Source organism: Zosterops lateralis (assembly GCF_965231275.1).
Source record: "Zosterops lateralis genome assembly, chromosome: 3".
In the NCBI taxonomy this organism is placed as follows: domain Eukaryota; kingdom Metazoa; phylum Chordata; class Aves; order Passeriformes; family Zosteropidae; genus Zosterops; species Zosterops lateralis.
In genome coordinates, this window is record NC_139764.1 from 1,253,535 (window position 1) to 1,271,252 (window position 17,718).

The 17,718-nt window shown below is 43.9% G+C and overlaps 1 protein-coding gene across 4 annotated transcripts in view; it reads left to right on the plus strand.

The window, feature by feature from the left end:
• Window positions 1-17,294, plus strand: part of SPTBN1 (spectrin beta, non-erythrocytic 1) — a 117,112-nt gene extending 99,818 nt beyond the window's left edge. For 3 of the 4 annotated variants that reach the window (XM_083858599.1, XM_083858598.1, XM_083858600.1), the window contains 12 exons: window positions 611-815; window positions 923-1,297; window positions 3,011-3,255; window positions 3,605-3,743; window positions 4,601-4,685; window positions 5,263-5,459; window positions 6,468-6,574; window positions 7,132-7,195; window positions 12,183-12,421; window positions 13,647-13,820; window positions 15,441-15,483; window positions 15,774-17,294. In XM_083858599.1, the coding sequence (XP_083714725.1) occupies window positions 611-815; window positions 923-1,297; window positions 3,011-3,255; window positions 3,605-3,743; window positions 4,601-4,685; window positions 5,263-5,459; window positions 6,468-6,574; window positions 7,132-7,195; window positions 12,183-12,421; window positions 13,647-13,820; window positions 15,441-15,483; window positions 15,774-15,989 (2,089 nt within the window). In that variant the 3' untranslated portion in view covers window positions 15,990-17,294. Of the gene's footprint in view, window positions 1-610; window positions 816-922; window positions 1,298-3,010; window positions 3,256-3,604; window positions 3,744-4,600; window positions 4,686-5,262; window positions 5,460-6,467; window positions 6,575-7,131; window positions 9,109-12,182; window positions 12,422-13,646; window positions 13,821-15,440; window positions 15,484-15,773 lie in introns of those variants that run through there. The other variant, XM_083858601.1, reaches the window with a different exon arrangement.
• The last annotated feature ends 424 nt before the right edge of the window (window positions 17,295-17,718 follow it).

A 17,718-nucleotide genomic window follows, 5' to 3' on the forward strand; every position in this document is an offset into this window, starting at 1 on the left:
AGTCTGCCTGCAGTGGAAGGTTGTTATTTAACTCTAAAGCACTCTCTTGTGCTCATGATCACTCCTGATGAGAGCAGATTTCCTAGCTGAGCTGAGTACTGGAATAACATCATCAGCTTTACAAGGCAGGTGGAAGGCACTTTGACAGCACTGTATGGCTCAGGCAAAATAGAGGCAAAAGATACAGCAAGTAGAAATATTAATCCCTAGTGCAAATGCTGAGCTTTAAGGGGTAAGAACCCTCAAGTGCTTCTGAACTCTGAAGCAGAGTTTAACTGAAAAGGAACTGCTCCCTGCCTCAGCAGCTCAGATCCTGCCTGTAGCTTTGGGAGAAGATTCTGGTGTGATCTGTGTACAGACAAATGGAGAGCTGGATTCCAGCTCCCCTCTCGAAAACCAAGGGTTTACAGTGCAGGACAGACAAGCTTCCTAGCTATTGCTGTCACCTCTGTCAGCAGAGGATCAGTCCAGCATGACCGAGTCAAATTCCTGCCTGCAAGACGTGCATTCTATGGATTAAATACCCCGAGTGGCTTTTATTCCTTGCAGTTTTCCCCATTTGGTTTTGCTTGCAAAGGCAATGCAGACTCAGTGCTGTTTGGTTTTCCAGCGAGCGCATCAGCATGCGCCAGTCCAAGGTGGACAAGCTCTATGCAGGCCTGAAGGACCTTGCTGAGGAGAGGAGGGGCAAGCTGGACGAGAGGCACCGGCTGTTCCAGCTCAACCGCGAGGTGGATGACCTGGAGCAGTGGATCGCCGAGAGGGAGGTGGTGGCGGGGTCCCATGAGCTGGGCCAGGACTACGAACATGTCACGGTGAGTCCTTAAAGGCCTCTCTGACTGCTGCTCACAGGGGGTGGCTTGGCTTGCTCAGGTCTCTCTGTAGCCACGGCGCTGCATGAGCCTCTCTCTGTGCCTTGCAGATGCTGCAGGAGCGGTTCCGGGAATTTGCCCGGGACACTGGGAACATCGGGCAGGAGCGGGTGGATACTGTCAACCACATGGCTGATGATCTCATCAACTCCGGCCACTCAGATGCCGCCACCATCGCAGAGTGGAAGGATGGACTCAATGAGGCCTGGGCGGATCTCCTGGAGCTCATTGACACGAGAACGCAAATCCTGGCGGCCTCTTATGAACTGCACAAATTTTACCATGATGCCAAGGAGATCTTAGGACGTATCCAAGACAAACATAAGAAACTGCCCGAGGAGCTTGGTAGAGACCAAAACACAGTGGAAACACTACAGAGGATGCACACAACCTTTGAGCACGATATCCAGGCCCTGGGCACCCAGGTGTGTGGCAGGTGAACTGTGGGTATTGGAACCTGAGCCGCAGAGTTTGCTGCTGCCCTGGGCTCCTCCGTGGCTGGGAGACTGAGTGCTGCCAGCTGCTTCCCACGTGTAGTGCTGCGGGAATAACCTCACCTGCATCCTTTTCTTATCTGTCTGTCTGCTACTTTGTCATTGCATTCAGTTGATTATCTAAAGTAGCAATCTGTAAGTACACAGGCTTCTGAACATGCTGGCAATTGTTGGATGTTATTCCATTTTCTGTCCTTGGTTGAAGAAGAAATGAGAAGGGCAGAGAGCTTCTGTATTGATTTAAAGTGCAAAATATGAAGGAATGTATAAGCCTGGTTGGCTTTTTGAAATTTGGTTTTATTTTGGTAGGTCAGTTCAGGTTTTTTTGTTTTTAAAAACACCAAAAAGCCCCAGTCAAACCTTTGTGCTGAGCACTGTTTATTCTTCATTTCTGAGAGGCAAAGACCTACACAGAGGCTTTCTGACTTGGTTATGAACCTGTACATTCTGAATTGAATATGACCTTTCTTGATGCTTCCTAAGAGCAAAAAGAGATTTTAAATCCACACTTCAGGCTAAGATTTTTAAAAGCATCCAAACTTGATCTAATTCTGAATCTTTTGAAACCAAGGTGTGCCAAGTAGAAGGAGGTAGCTGCTCATACAGCACAGGGCAAGATTCTAAATCAAAATACAACATTCAGCTGCCATGAGGAGAATTTGAGAAGGCAACAAGTAGCTTAAGGAATGGAGGAATTACAACTGTGTTTATCCCAGTAGGTCAGGAAAGAGCTTTTATGGCCCAGCTGCCAGCCAATTTTCAGTTATATTGCAATTTACACCAAAACAAAGGACATAGAGCAAGCATTTGATTTTCCAGGTGTTTTACTTTCAGAAGCCGTAGATTTTATACAGAACAGGGGAGACATTCACAAAACATCAATCCCAGTCTCTCAAAAAGGTAATTATAATCAAGACCTAAATGAAGGAATATGTAATCACAGCACACAGCTGCAGGGAAGGCATTTATGATAATTTCTGAGTGAAACAGCCAGAGCACCGAGGGTGGATCATTTTGAGAGAAGCATGGTCTCTGTGCCTGTAGCTAGAAGGCTGTTTGATTTGATATTAAAGAAAAATAATTATTAGACAAAAGCTAATGGAATGTTACCTGGCTTGAAAAATATAGAAAACTGTCAGGAATTAGCATTTGCCATCCCAAGACACTGTTTGAAAGGAAAAGATTTCTAATAGTAGAAGATTCTTAATGTTTTCACATTTTCTTCTCTTTGAAGTCATTACCTATGTTTTTGAAAAATAACCTCTGTCAGCTGCAGTGCTGGTTTGAATACAGAATTCCCAGGTGCCTTTGTCACTTGTATGAGAGGAAGGGAATTAGATGATGAAAATGGTCCCCATTTGGCCTGACATGTAACAGGCACTTTGTTTTGGCACTGTGTCTCGCAGTGGGTTCAGGCAGTGGCAAATCTTCACTGTTCTGGGGGTCCCTTGACCCTACAGTGATGTCTGAGAGATAATGCTGGCTTACTAGCAGCACAGACCTTTCTAGTGTGAACAGATGAAATCCACTTGCAGTGACTTCAGAAAGCCCCTCAAGCAATGAATTAGCAGATAAGTGTCCCTGTATTTGTGACTCAGGAGTCACAAACCCACTGATAGCTTTGTCTCTCCCAAACCACTGCAGGTACGACAGCTGCAGGAGGATGCAGCACGCCTCCAGGCTGCCTACGCTGGGGACAAGGCTGATGACATCCAGAAGAGGGAAAACGAGGTCCTAGAGGCATGGAAGGCACTGCTGGATGCCTGTGAGGGCCGCAGAGTGAGGCTGGTGGACACAGGAGACAAGTTCCGCTTTTTCAGCATGGTTCGGGATCTCATGCTCTGGATGGAAGACGTCATCCGGCAGATAGAAGCCCAGGAAAAGCCAAGGTAATGCAAGGCATCCCTTCTCCATCCAAAGATAGGGCTGCAGGTCACCTGAGGAACATCTGTAGGGCTCAGTATCACTGAGAGTGGCTTTCAGAGCCTGCTGCTGCAGCAACTTGCTCATGTGGGTGGCTGCTGAAATAATTGCCATTGAAAATTGTACCCAAAGAGGTTTGGTCTCACACTGGGATTATTTGATCTCTGATTCAGGCCAGAATGGTGTTGTTCCTAGGGAAAAGCTTCCTGATTTATGGAGACAATCTAGGAATCAAGTTTTTCCTCATTGATTTGTAGGTCAGTTTGCAAATGTAGCAGCTGTTAAATCTGAAATCTGTGTTTCTGGTCATTTTAGGGATGTTTCATCTGTGGAACTCCTCATGAACAATCATCAGGGGATCAAAGCAGAAATTGATGCCCGAAATGACAGCTTCACTACGTGCATTGAGCTTGGAAAGTCTCTGCTGGCCAGGAAACACTACGCATCTGAAGAGGTACCGTGCTCCCTGCACACAGCCATGGGCTCCTGGGGGTTCTTTTCGAGGGAATAATGACAAGTGTCACCTCAGGGACTGATGCACTTATGTGCTGTTGGGAAATCGGTATAACTTCACTCTGGCATTTCTTGGTGGGTAACAGAGGTGACATCGAGATTTCAAGTGCTGTTTTCAGCCCAGAAAATGCAAAGAAGCTGCTGCATTCCATTCTGCAGAGAATAGCTCTGAGATGGAAAGGTGTTTTCCTTGAGCAGGGGCATAGGCAGCTGTGAGACAGCCTGAACTTCCTGCAGGGGAAATGGAATGCTGTGGAGAGGCCTGCTAGGGGAATGAGGAGGAAAATATTTGTTGTGTAGGCAGCAAATTCAAGGAATATTGAGAGAACCATGTCCAACTGCTTTAAAGCCTTGATTTTTCTGAGATGTCTAGGCCAGAGGATAGAGGCTTAGCTCTTGGTTCTCCTTCCTCCCTTTGGGGAAGGGAGGATAGCCAAACGTTGTGAGGCACTTCTCTCTCAGGAAGGGGAGAGTTTCTACAGCAATCCTGAGCAGCACATTTTGCATTATTCCATGGAAAAGGGCAGAAGATTCAGTGCCTGATTGCACTATTTACATTTGTTTGCCCATTATACCCTTTTATCAAATACTCTGGGTGTTGTAGCTTTTAACAGACACTGAATGCTTATGCAAATGTGATATTTTAATGGAAATGTCACATTTATTTATACTTGGAAGAGAAAAGCAGCTGTTGTTTGCACCATGAAGTCACTTTCTGGGAACTCGTGTCAGTGAGGGGTTGGGGGGAGCTGCCGCCTGGTTCTTGTGTAACAGCCCTGCTCTCTGCTCTCCATCCAGATCAAGGAGAAGCTTCTGCAGCTGACGGAAAAGAGAAAAGAAATGATTGACAAATGGGAAGACAGATGGGAGTGGCTGAGACTGAGTAAGGACACCCTTGGATTTCTTTTGGGCTGGGCCATATCTAACTTTCTTCATCTCTTCACTTTCTTCATTTCTTCTTTCTGAGCATTGAAAAAAACTTGCAGCTCCTCACTTTTCTGTTACAGTGCTTGGAAGTGTGTTTGTGCTGGAATAGCTGCAAAGGTTCACACCTGTTGGTTGTTAAATAATGAAGAATTTGAAACCAAAGTAACCTGCACCAAAGGTCTTGCTCTATGTGATCAAATTTGGAGCTCGGTGCAGTAGCTCTGCTGTATTTGCAGGTGTCACATTCCAATTTCTATGTTGAAATTAGTAGGTTACAGCAGATTAGAACAAAAAAACACACTAAACTTGCAAAATGAAACTTGAATTTTTCCTCAAAACAAAGCAAATAGGAGAAATGTCTGTCTTTTCAGTGACGAATTTCAATGAACTTAGCTAAGGGGAACACTTAGCCAAGTGCATGTACTTTGTTCCCTGAGCTGGGTTTAGGTAAATCCCAAAGCTGCCTGATGACCCCATGATATGCTCTTCTTTGTGACATTAATGGCACTGGCACCTGTGCCCTCTCTGCTCAGTTTTGGAGGTGCACCAGTTCTCCAGAGATGCAAGTGTGGCTGAGGCCTGGCTGCTGGGACAGGAGCCCTACCTGTCCAGTCGTGAAATAGGGCAGAGTGTTGATGAGGTGGAAAAACTAATCAAGCGTCATGAAGCATTTGAGAAATCCGCAGCCACCTGGGACGAGAGGTTTGCAGCGCTGGAGAGACTGACCACGGTGAGTGTCTGAACCTCCCTGGCCATTCCTCTTGCCTGAGCTTGGAATAACCCCCAGCATCACCACCCTGGTCTCTGTGCGTTGGTTGGTTGTTGATTGACCTCAGCAAACCACAGAGAGCCTGGAGTTGCATGTTTCCAGACATACTAAAAAACTCTTTCTGATTAATTTGAACTCAACAACCTGCAAAGAAAAGGCTTAAATGGTAACTGACCTCAAGAGTCAGGAGGAGCTGTCTCAGGCCTGGGAGTGATAACCCAGAAGGAAATTTCAGAGCTGAACAATTTTCTCCAGCCCTCTGCTGTACTGGTTGGCCAATTATTTTTAGTTAAAGATGACAGTGGTGGGAATGGGGCAGTGACAGTGGTGTTTGTTATGCTGTGACTGCTCCAGTGCAAGGCTGTATTGTCCCCTAGGAAGACACAATAAGCAAAAAAAACCCCAACCTCCAATTTGAACACAGCTGCCATGTCAGTCATTAATGCTTGGAGGGCATTTTACCATCTTTGGAGACCAATTTGGCTTTAGACACTATAGTTGAAGTGGCCTAGGTTTTCACACACACTGAGTGTCACAGCTGCAGACAAAAGGAACTGGAGTTTCTCAGCATCTTCACAAATCAGGCTGGTTTTATGGAGATGGGTAAATCCAGGGATTCGGACAGGAAACATTTTATTTCTGTGTTTGGCAAGCACACAAGATGATGTTGCTTTTGGATATTTTGATAACTTGGGCTGTTTTCTTGTTTGTCTGGGTTTTATTCTAATAGAATGAGTTGGAAAATAGACATGGCCAGACGAGGTGGGCTGCTGTCAGAGGGTCTGAAGCTGATGTCTTCCCTGACAAATTCAGGGCCACAAATGCTTTTAAAGACTGACGCCTTCCAGTTTTATCCCCATTCACTTTAATTTCAGTTATGTTTCAGAAAAATGTACAGAGTTGTTGTTACTTTCTAGAACACCCCATGAAAAATGAGTGGTTTTAAATAAAATACGTTTCCTTTCCCAGCTGGAACTGCTGGAAGTGCGTCGGCAGCAAGAGGAGGAGGAGCGGAAGAGGCAGCCACCCACTCCAGAGCCCAAGGTTGCAGAGGATGGAGACTCCCAGCAGCAATGGTGAGCTGGACTCTGCACTTCCCTCAGGGAACCCTTTGGCTGAAAATGTGCTGTAAAAGGAGAGGAGATTGTATGGGTTTGTAACATGACCCTTGTTAGAAGATTTGGTGGTTTGTGGGGACAGGACCTCTCCCAAACCCCTGAATTCCCTGCTAAGTTCCCATTTTCCAGTTGTCACTGCTGGAAGGCAGGATGCCTCCCTAGCCCAAAAGTGGGAATGCTGCTTTTGTCCCCTGGACCATGAATTGCAGTTTCTGAAAAACCTTGGCTTTTTTCTTTGATGAGCATCATTTACAGATTTTAGGTGACATCCTTGGAGCATTGACATTTATGCAATTGCTTATGTGATAGGAGGGGGTTTATTTGTAAGGTAACTGTCAGTAAAGTCTGGATAAACCTCACTTCACACTGGATTTATTCAGTTGGGCCTGTGGAGTTTAGGAACGTGTTTGAATTTCTCAAATTAATGTTCAGTAAGAAAATCTCATTTTGTTGAACAAGATGGATGACTTCCAAGAACCTCACACAATTTCTTGTCTTTTTTCTCTCTCCAACAGGGATGGGACAAAAGGAGAACAGGTTTCCCAAAACGGTTTGCCCTCAGACCAGGAATCTCCACGGGTTAGTTACCGCTCCCAAACCTACCAAAACTACAAAAACTTTATTAGCAGACGGACAGCCAATGACCGCTCGTGGTCTGAACTGTGACTCACAGAATCACTTGCAGCAACAGAAACCTTTTTTCAGTATGGTTTACTGGTACTGGTTTAATCTTTTGGCTTCAGATTTCCCTGCTGCTTTTCTCTTCCTTCCCATCAGTTGACTTTTATCTAATTAGCAGCCCCTTGGACATATATTTGCTTCACTTTAATCTCTGTTTATTTGAATCTCCCCACTGACACTCAGTTGCTTTAAGGTGACGCATTTATTTCATGTTATTTACTGTGAGTTTTTCATGTCGCTAATAGTATTAAGATTTTCCAGCAAAAGCGCCCTTTATATGAGTAATTGAGATGTATTGAGATTACATCCTAATGAAGAAGAGCACTAGGACCTGACAGGTATGACGCATCGAGTTATACTAACAGGTCTCAGCACGGCAACTTTATTAAATCAGCTGCATTAGCAAGAGTTATGTACCAGGCCAAAGATAATCCACACCAGTGATCTGGGCAGGAAGGGCTGGGGGCGGTGGGGAGTGTGACTGTGGACAAAGGTTAGTTTGTATAACATTCCATGCAGAATGGACTCATTGACCGCAGAGACAAATAAACGTGAAATAAACCATTCTACACCAGTATCTAGATTTATCTGGGGTTTAGTACTCATGCAGAGTTGTGATCTTGCTGTTTTGGGGGTCAGTTTGGCCTCGGTCCTGTCCAGTTGGCACTACAGCAATTTGATTTCTGGTGCCAGAGAGGCAGGGCTGTAAATGAGAGTAGGGTGTAGCCCCCTGGGGAAAGGATGTGATGCTTTCCTTTAAAAACTAAATAAAATACACAGTCTAAGATCCCAGCTCTTTATTTTACATAGGTGCAGGCTGAATGCTCCATGCCTTACTCACTCCTTCTTGACAGGGAATGTCCCAGTGGAGTCAGGATGCATGCCAAGAATCCTCATGTACAGCCATGACAATGTCAGTAAATGTCTCTGGAGTTAATGCAACACAGGAGCTGAATCTGGCTCCACTCCCCACCCCTTTCCTACAAAGCCTCTTTGTTTCAGTTAATGCTTTGAGTGAAAGGACACTTCTCTGTGTTGCTGAATCTGGCTCTCTGGGGTCACATTCAGTGCAGGAAAGGCTCCTGGCAGCCTGGGATCTGTGGATATCAGGACTCTTACAGTGCTGCAGAGCAAACATAAGTCCCCAGCTGAGGGCTCTGGCACAAGTTTGGTTTTAAGATGCCCATCCTAGTTTAGGTCTGAGTCTGCACACAGACTCTGGCAATCCTTCGCAGTACACAGGAGTTCCACCTTTCTCTTTCTGGAAATAAAACCTTTTGGTTCTTCTTTAGCATTCCGTCCTGAAGTGAGCTGTAGTACATTCTAATGTTTATAAATTCTTTATAGTTGTGGCAGGGAATGTGAGGTGATCTTCAAGCACATCCCAGACAATAATCTTGTTGGTTAGCACAGCCTTATACATCACCTATTTGCTTCTTTTGAAATTTTATTTTATTGTCATGCTACATAATGCATTTCCACGTTCATCTTTGCCACCTGCACTTCAGTCTTCCATGAGAACTTCTGAGCTCAGTTTTTTGAGTCCTGTGTTGCAATACCTTGGGTGTACAGAGCTACATCAGTGAAGCACAAGATGTGCTACTGTTGGTCAGAATTTTGGCTTTTGACAACTGGCTGAGCAGTGCAGCTAGATTGTTCTGTGTGGGCTGAGCTTGTGAACTGAGAGTGGTGATTGAAAGGATGTGCTTCAGTAACTGTACTTTTGTCTTTCCACTTCATGATGCATGTTTTTTTGTTTGTTTGGTTGTTGTTTTTTTTTTTTTTTTTTTTTTTTTTTTTTTTTTTTTTTTGTCAGGATAACAACATATAGCTTCTTAATGCTTTTAAAAATTCCATATGAATTTATGGGGATGCTCTGGTGGCTGCCCTGTGCCTTGAAAGTGTGCCAGTTCTCAGGGCAGTGTAGCTGTAGCTTCAGACTCCACCATCTGCAGAGCTTTCACATGTATTCTGGCAAAAAAAGTAGTCTGTAGAAGGAATTTATAGAGATAGACTTTTTTTAATTTGTACACTTTTTAAAATTAGTACACTGAGGCAAAAATTCCACTTTTATGATGATGAAGAAAAAGTAAGTCATTGATTAAGATCATCATTTCAGGTACTAGAAGAGTGGGATTTCACCTATTTATTGCAGCCTGTGGGTCTGGCTAAAGGCATTAGGAAGGTCCTTTTGACAGAACAGCCTAGAGGTTGGCATCTGTTTGCATCTGAACCAGGCAAATCACCTGGTTCTTCAGCTGTGGGGCAGGGCCTTGAGTCAATGAACTGAGCAGATGTTGCTTCGAGCACTGCGAAATCCAAAGGGGCACCTCTGTCATTGTCACCACCTGTCTTGTTGCATGTCCCAGTCCTGCTTTAAAGATTTCCAGAGTAGCCTGTAGCCACTAAAGCACTTCCAACTAACCCCTCAGGCCCCACTGAGAGAACTGTATCATGTACACGAGACGTGTTGTGTTGTAACAGGAGTTTGCTGTTGCTGTTTGTCCTCCGTGGTGTTGTCTCCGCATGCCCCACGCATGTTTCCATTAAAGTGTGTTCAGCTCCTTGTTTTTTCTCCATTTTCATGACACATCCCTCGCAGAGCTGTTCATGATTTATTTTGCTTGTTTTCTGTTAATTGTAGATAACATGTGAAAGGAAATAAAACCTGAAAGAGCGTCAGAAAAGCTTTTCATAGCCCTTTTACAACCAGTAGAATTTGATGTAGGAGGTGCAGGTCTGATGATGTGGTTAAAGTTGGCCATTACTGTTGAAAGCCACATGGTTGCAGCACCGAATTCCATATTATTTCCCATAAAATATGTTGAGCAGCTGTGCAGTGGCTGCTGGTTTGAAACTGGTCAGGTTTACCTCAAATTAGGGGTCCTAGGTGCCCCCAAATCAGTCCAATTTTCACATCTGGCTGGTACTGCTCCAGCAAATGTGCTGCTTTCTGTGTCAGTGCAGGGGCCAGGTATCTCTGGGGAGTTTATTTAAGTTGTGGAGGTGAATTCCTGTGGACTGTGTGATTCCTCAGTGCTGGTCAGAGGTGTCAGGTCCCTCAGGCAGGGCTTCAGCCAGCAGCAAAGCAGAGTTTGAGGTTCAGGAGCTGTCACTGGACAGAAAAGTGTGCAAGAGGCTCTCCTTGTTCTTGAAGGGATCTGTTGGCTCTGGGTGGTTGACATGGGTAATGAATGGTGACTCAGGGGTTGTTCATTCCACTACCTGTGTTCTGGCAGTGTTTGGATAATCTTCAGCCTCATCTATTTACCCTCTCCCCTGCTTTAATGCAACGTTTTTTTTATACTTTGAGAGTTGGGTACAAGTAGTGAGGGTTGATGGCTTAGATTGATCCCAATTGTGAAGGAGCAGTGTAAGGCTATGTGTCTTTAGGGACAGGGTAAACCAGATCTGACTGAAGTGCAGTGTGAGCTGTGATTCTCTCCCTGTTTGGGGGTGTAGTATCTGTACTCTGGAGGTTTAGGTTGCTAAAGGCAGTTAACCAATCCTTCCCATGTTCAGAGCAAGTTGACACTCAGATCTTTATAGACCAATGGTGAGGTACAAGGTGTGAGGCACAATAATGGATACTGGGCAGGTATAAGAAGTTCTAGCAAATGGTGGCAAATTTGAGTTCATTGCATAATAATTCGGCTGCTTTTGATTTGTCCAGGCCATGTGCAGAAGTGGGAATGTCTAATTATTGTGCCATTCACAAAAACCTGCTTGTCTGCATAAAACCAGTCCAGAATGTTTGTAATGTACTAGAGCATTAGCAGCACTGAGCTTTAGTAACTTGCTAATAATAATACTACACACTGGTTGTGTAACTCCTGAGCTGCTACCAATGGCTCTACATGTCAAAGTAATGGTACAAGAAAAAAAACCAAAACTGGGACCAAGCTGTATTTCAAAAGCTTATAGCCATTAGGATTCCAATTTAAATGATTTTTGGATGAATGGCTCCTGAAGACGTCGCCAGCTTGACCAGTGAGAGCTGCTGGAAACACGGCTGCTCTCTAGGCTATCGATCCCAGTGCGCCAGGCAACGCGACCAACAAAGCAAGTGATGGGCAAGGCCTTGGTTCTGTCTTTGTTTGGGGGTAAATAGCTGTGTGATGCTGTGTGACTGTGGTGGTTTTCAGTTCCTTTAACCAAAATCCAATCCACCTAATAACGCCAGTCTGAACCAGACCTCGATCAATTGACATGTGACCTCATTCCCCTTGTCTTTACGATCCAATATCCTAACTGGGATGGTGGAGATGCATGGTGTAATCTTTCTAATTTCTGCATGTTTTGATTTTGTTGTGTCACTAGGGGAACGGGGAAAGTGGGAAAGGAGCTTTTACAGAAACAAATCAATTGCACACATTTTTGTAAATGCTCCTGGGCGATTGTGACATCTTTCTCTGCTGACTCATAGTTAATACTTTTTATGGACCTTTAATGCCCCAGTAATGCCATAAATGTACTTAAGGTGGCTGATGTGTATAACTTCTACTGTTCCTCTAGGTTTGCAGAAAGTGTGATTGTTACTGTTCCAAACATTTGAGTACTTAGCAACAGAATTGAATTATCTCATTCTAGGAATAACAATATATAAAAGAATTGACCAGCAGAGCAAAGCACAGTAAAATTCACACTGAAGTTCAGCTGCTTTTATTTTCCCATCTCTCCACCTGTAAAATGGGTACTAATCCATTCCTACCTTCTAATTTCCTTGGCCTCCTGTGTCTCCATGGAGTGTGAGAAAGAACTTACTGGCCTGTGTCATTGTCCAGGCAAAGTTTATACACAGCCACATTGTGCAGGGAGACAGATTAACTGCAGAATGCCTCAGTGCTGGGGGCTTCTGGCTGAACGTGTTCTCCACTGTTCCTAGGTGGCAGAAACCGCAGAAACCAACGAAATGGTCAATGGAGCTGCAGAGCAGAGGACGAGTTCCAAAGAGTCCAGTCCCGTTCCTTCCCCAACGTCAGACCGCAAAGCCAAGAGCGGCGTTCAGGCCCAGACTGCTGCTACCCTCCCAGCCAAAACCCAGGAGATCCCCTCAGCCCAGATGGAGGGCTTCTTACACCGCAAGCACGAGTGGGAGACACACAGCAAAAAAGCCTCCAGCAGGTATGTTGTCTGTGTAACACAGGCAGGGCAGTCCAGGGCTTTGCCCAAGATGGCACACAACCATCTCCAGCCTTCTCCCAGCTCCCAGAGGCCTCCCAGGCTCCTGTTGCTGTAGGGGTGGGACTGCAGGGCTGAACACCACATGTGGGGAACTGCAGTCTGAAGATATTTGGTACAAAAACCAGCATTAGCCACATTTGTCAGGTGAAAAACTGAGGCAGAGAGATACCATGACTTTCCCACTCCACATGATGGATTTGTGGCAGTAGTGGGATTTGATTCCAGATCTCTCAAGTTGTACATTACTACAAGAAAAGAAAACCACGTAGGTGTGAGACTAGAAATGTTCATATTCTTCTGACATTTTCTATTTGCACATTACCACTTCCCTCCTACTCTGTAATCTGTTCAGCATGAACAGAGGTCGATTGGTGTGCCATAGTCAATTCCATTCCCAAGGAATGTCCTGCAGGTCTCAAACAGACAGAACTTTAAAATTTGTCTGCACTGAAAAAGCACACTGGGGTCCTTTATGACCTGAGAGAGCTCTTGAAACCAGATTTATGACTTGACTTATAAGGGAAATATTCACAGCAAATACTGAGCTGCATCAACATCTGTGGGTTTTGGTAGGAGCCAAAGCACTTGGCAGAGCTGAGATGTCAAGTGAGTACAGCAGTACCAGGATTTTTGTGCCGCTGGAGTTGTTCACACCAAATAACACCTTTGAGGCAGTGACAGCCACCATTACTAGTGTCTGAGTATTCTTATTTCCAGTAATTGTTAATTTTCACAGTTCTATGAGAGAATGATGTGGATGATGCCACTAAGAGTATTTTTGTTAATCAAGGATTTCACACACAGTCCATTCTATTCCTTTCATCAATCTGCAGCACAGTGAGAATTCCTTCTACAACAGAACATTGCCATTGAAAGGTAAATCATTTTCTGTCTCAAGAATGCAAAGTACCCAGTCTGCCAAATAGTCCTCCTACTGTCACAGGGAGCTCTGCGAATCTCAGTTCCATTTGGCTTTTGTCTTGAAGCTGTGCTTCCATGAAAGAATTCCCTGTCTGCAGTTCATGGGACAGCATAGGCTACATTCACATCCTCACACTGAAGCAATCTCTGTTAACTTACAGAAGTAATTACATTTGGTTTCTCCAGTTCTGCAGGTGAGAGCATTGGATTTATAACTGCTCTTGCTGTTTCCCCTGTCTCAAAGGTCATGGCATAACGTGTACTGTGTCATAAACAACCAAGAGATGGGCTTCTACAAGGACTCGAAAGCTGCTGCTTCTGGCATCCCTTACCACAACGAGATCCCCGTCAGCTTGAAGGACGCCGTCTGCGAAGTAGCGGTCGATTACAAAAAAAAGAAGCATGTGTTCAAGCTCAGGTAAACCTGGGGCACTGTTCTGCCCTTGAGGAAAGCCATGGTGGGTGTGCTCACTGGCAAACCCAGCCCAGGAACTGCAGCACCTGCTTTTCTGAGCAAGCTCTTCCCAACACTGAGCTGCGGTCTGTTCATCACAGTGAGCAAGCACAGAACAGTGTTTCAATAATCAGAGCGTGTTCATCAGATGGGTGTGCCTGCAGTTAAGGGCCTGCATTTCACAGTGCTGGGTTTTTCAGCCACTCCCTCTGGAACTGATGGAGAGCAGTGATCGTGGTGCTGCTCTTTTCCAAATCAAGCCTCTTGTTTAATTTTTTCAGTATGAATTTAGGAGACTACTGAAGACATATCACATTTGCAGGTCTGGAACATATAGTTACAGACCATTTCACTCAAATATGTAAGAGACCAGGTGCTCAAAGGTTAAAAGAAAGGCTTTTCCTTGGGAAACTCTTTGGTTTACTGAACAATCTTCTACTGAACAATTAAAAATATTTATCATTACACAGCTGCAAGGTAATCCTGTCAAAGAAGATTTACTTTTGTGAACTGCTTGGGTCACGTATTCCAAGACAGGTGTTTTGGGGTTTTTTGGCAGAGTAGGGGTGGTGGTGTAATTTTATATTGGTGCAGGAATCCTCTAAAGATCATAGAATCCCTATCTGGAGAAAATTTGCTTTATAGAAAATATATGTGGAAATACATAGCAAATATTTAAGGAAATGTATCTTTCTTCAAGACAGGCCTGCAGCTATGTGATTCATCCTTCAGACTATTTTAAACTTCTCTGAATTGCTAATGGAAGTATATGCTGTTCCAAATGCAAAGTTAGGCAGAAAAACCAACTGCCCTTTTTTCCCAGTGCTCCATCACCTGCATCAGGGCCCTTGGTTACTTGCATGTAGATATTTCCTTTACTCAAGCACTGTTATTTTACTGTTTAATCTTTAATTTAATTTCATAAATAATTGCTAAAATGCTTGCTTTTTGGTGGGAAAGATGGGGAAGCCTGAAGCAGAACTCCTGCTGCCCCTGCCTCCTGCTTGTTCTAGTGTTATTCAGTTGGATTTTCATTTCTATGTATCATCACGTACATTGTTAAATGTACCCCAGTGTAACCACCTGAGTAAAATCAGTGCAGGAGTCAAACAGAAGGCAGACTCTGGCCTTCACTGTGAGGAGAGGCAGCTACTCATCACTAATACTCAGAGCAGGACCTTGAGCCAGCACCACCATATCTGCAAGAGTAGAGCAGCTGCAGATTTTTGTAGGATTTTCACAGGAGCCAGGAAAACTCTGGGTGCTGCTTGTGACTTTTTTTTTTTTTTTAATTATTGAGTAAACTTTGATAATGTGTTTTACAAGAGAGAAATTATGTACCTGAAAGAGCAAACACTGAGCCAACAGCCACATGGGAACACGAGCAGCATCCTGAGCATGTCCAGAGCTCAGAGCTACCACATGTGTGGCTGCAGCAGGGGTTGGTGGGGGCATTTGGCACATGGGGACTGTCCTGTGCAGCCCTGTGTGCCTCGGGCCGCTCATGTGCTGGAGCCAAATAAGCAGGAGTTGAACCAGTGTGACCACTACTGAGCTAAATTTGTGATGGTGTTTTCTTTCCAGATTGACCGATGGCAACGAATACCTCTTCCAAGCCAAAGATGATGTAAGTGTGTTTTTCTTACGTTTTTATTACTGTGCTGTCTGTGCTGTTGTACCATGGGCAGAAGCAGCTGCCAACAGCTGGTGTGCACTATATGTGTGGGTGATAAGTAGGCCCAGGGCTGCTCAGGTACAGCCTCTAGGAGGTGTTTCTGGAGGTGCACAGCCAGAGGGGATGAGTTGGGGCTGTTTTTCCTTGCATTTCTACCTGTGTCCGTTCCCCCTCCACACTGTCGCGGGAGTCAGAAGGATATGCTGGTTGTAACAGTTTTATGCCTTTGGGGCTTCTTGAAGGAGGAGATGAACACGTGGATTCAGGCCATCACATCAGCGATCTCTTCGGACAAAATCGAAGTGTCACCGACCACCCAGAGCACTCCAGCCTCCAGCCGTGCCCAGACCCTGCCTGCCAGCGTCACAATAACCAGTGAGTCCAGCCCTGGCAAGCGGGAAAAAGACAAAGAGAAAGACAAAGAGAAAAGATTCAGCCTTTTTGGTAAAAAGAAGTGAATTCCATCTCCACACACTGCACTTCTCTGACCAGTGGAATTCCAGCATGCGAGCTCAGAACCAATACGTTACTCTCTGTGCCTCATGTTCCTCAATGTGATTGACATTTTTTTTATTTATAGAGCATTTTAGAATAAAAAAAGCCGACAACAAAAAAAAAGAATCTAAAGTTACAAACGTATGAGGTGCATTGGGCAGCTTCTGTAGGAGAGGGAGGACCAGGTTTTTGGGGTTTTGGGTTTTTTTTGTGGTTTGTTTTTTGTGTTTTTTTTTTTTTTTTTGTTTTGTTTTGTTTTGTTTTGTTTTGTTTTGTTTTCTTTTCTTTTCTTTCTTTCTTTTTTTTTTTTTTTTAATGACGTTAATGTAGATTAGATCTTAATATTTAAACTGTTCCTCAATTTTGTGAGGCTGTCTTGGAAAATAACCCACTTCTAGTGCTATTGGTATGCAAGGCAGCGGTGCTTTCAAATCTACTGTGCACATAAGAAACCAATGTACAAATTCTCAAAGGCATTCACTTCGAGTTAAGATTGTTATGCTGAGTCCTGACTAGTAGAGCCTTCCCTTGCGATTCTAACAGGAATTAAAGTGGTAGTGTGTTCTCTTTGCTGTAACAGAGTGCAGGTATGCGTTGACTCACAGCCCAATGTTGGTTTAACACCACCTGAAGCGTCCCCACATCGAGTACGACAGATAAGAATGTTGGCATTCAAGATGGATTAACAGGCTGGTACAGTTTTAAATAAGCTGTAATTTCAAATTTCTTTTTTTTTCTTTTTTCTTTTTTTTTTTCTGAAATACATTATATTGTATGTTTCAGATAATTCTAGTACAAAGTATAATAAGACTAGATGTATAATAAACCCTTTAAAATCATCAATAAGTGTAAAAGTGGAACTGAAGCATTTATTGGAAAAGTAATGTTACTCAAATGGTTACTTGCTTGTCAGCTGCAGCACTGTGTGTTATAATTTTGCTACATTACCTTGCTCTTTGATACATAGTGTGCATTTCTGTCACTGTAACTATTGTAATGAAAAATTTTCATCTTACTGCACAATCAAAAATTACATTTAATAGGAATGAACTTCCAATGACTGGGCCTGTAGTCAAGAGTAGTACTGGAACTGGCTTTCAGTTGTATTGAACTGTACCTCTAGACTTTTACCCTATCTGTTAAATATATGCGATGTCATTAAATGCTTTTAAAACTAAATATGCTGGGTAAGTTTCTTATTTCATTTCTGACAATGTTAAATCATAATTTTAAAAGATGATCAAAAATAAAGTTATTTTAAAATGTCATTTCTCTTGTGCACTGAAACTGATGTCTTCAAATGTAATTCCATTCATTTGTGTGAAAGTTCATTCTGAAACAGTTGTTTTCTCTCTTCCCACTTTTCTTCCCCTTCACTTCCCACCTGCCCTCCCTTTTATCCTGCCTCCAAAATTAAGTGCCAAAAATAAAGGGAAAAATAATTAAATGAATATTTCAAAAAATATTCTGATATAGATACTTTTTGTGGGAGGTGAAACCAGCAGAGTGGATGGGAGTAAGCACATCAGAGGCTGGGGCAATGGAGTTCCCTGAACATTTACCTGATGGAGGTAAAGCTCCATGTTCCACTTGGCAGCTAAAGGACATAATTTTGAGTTAGCACCAGTCTCCAACTTTCTACCCACCTTTTGCTCAAGTGCTTACATCCTTTCCTTACTTTGGATGCCACCT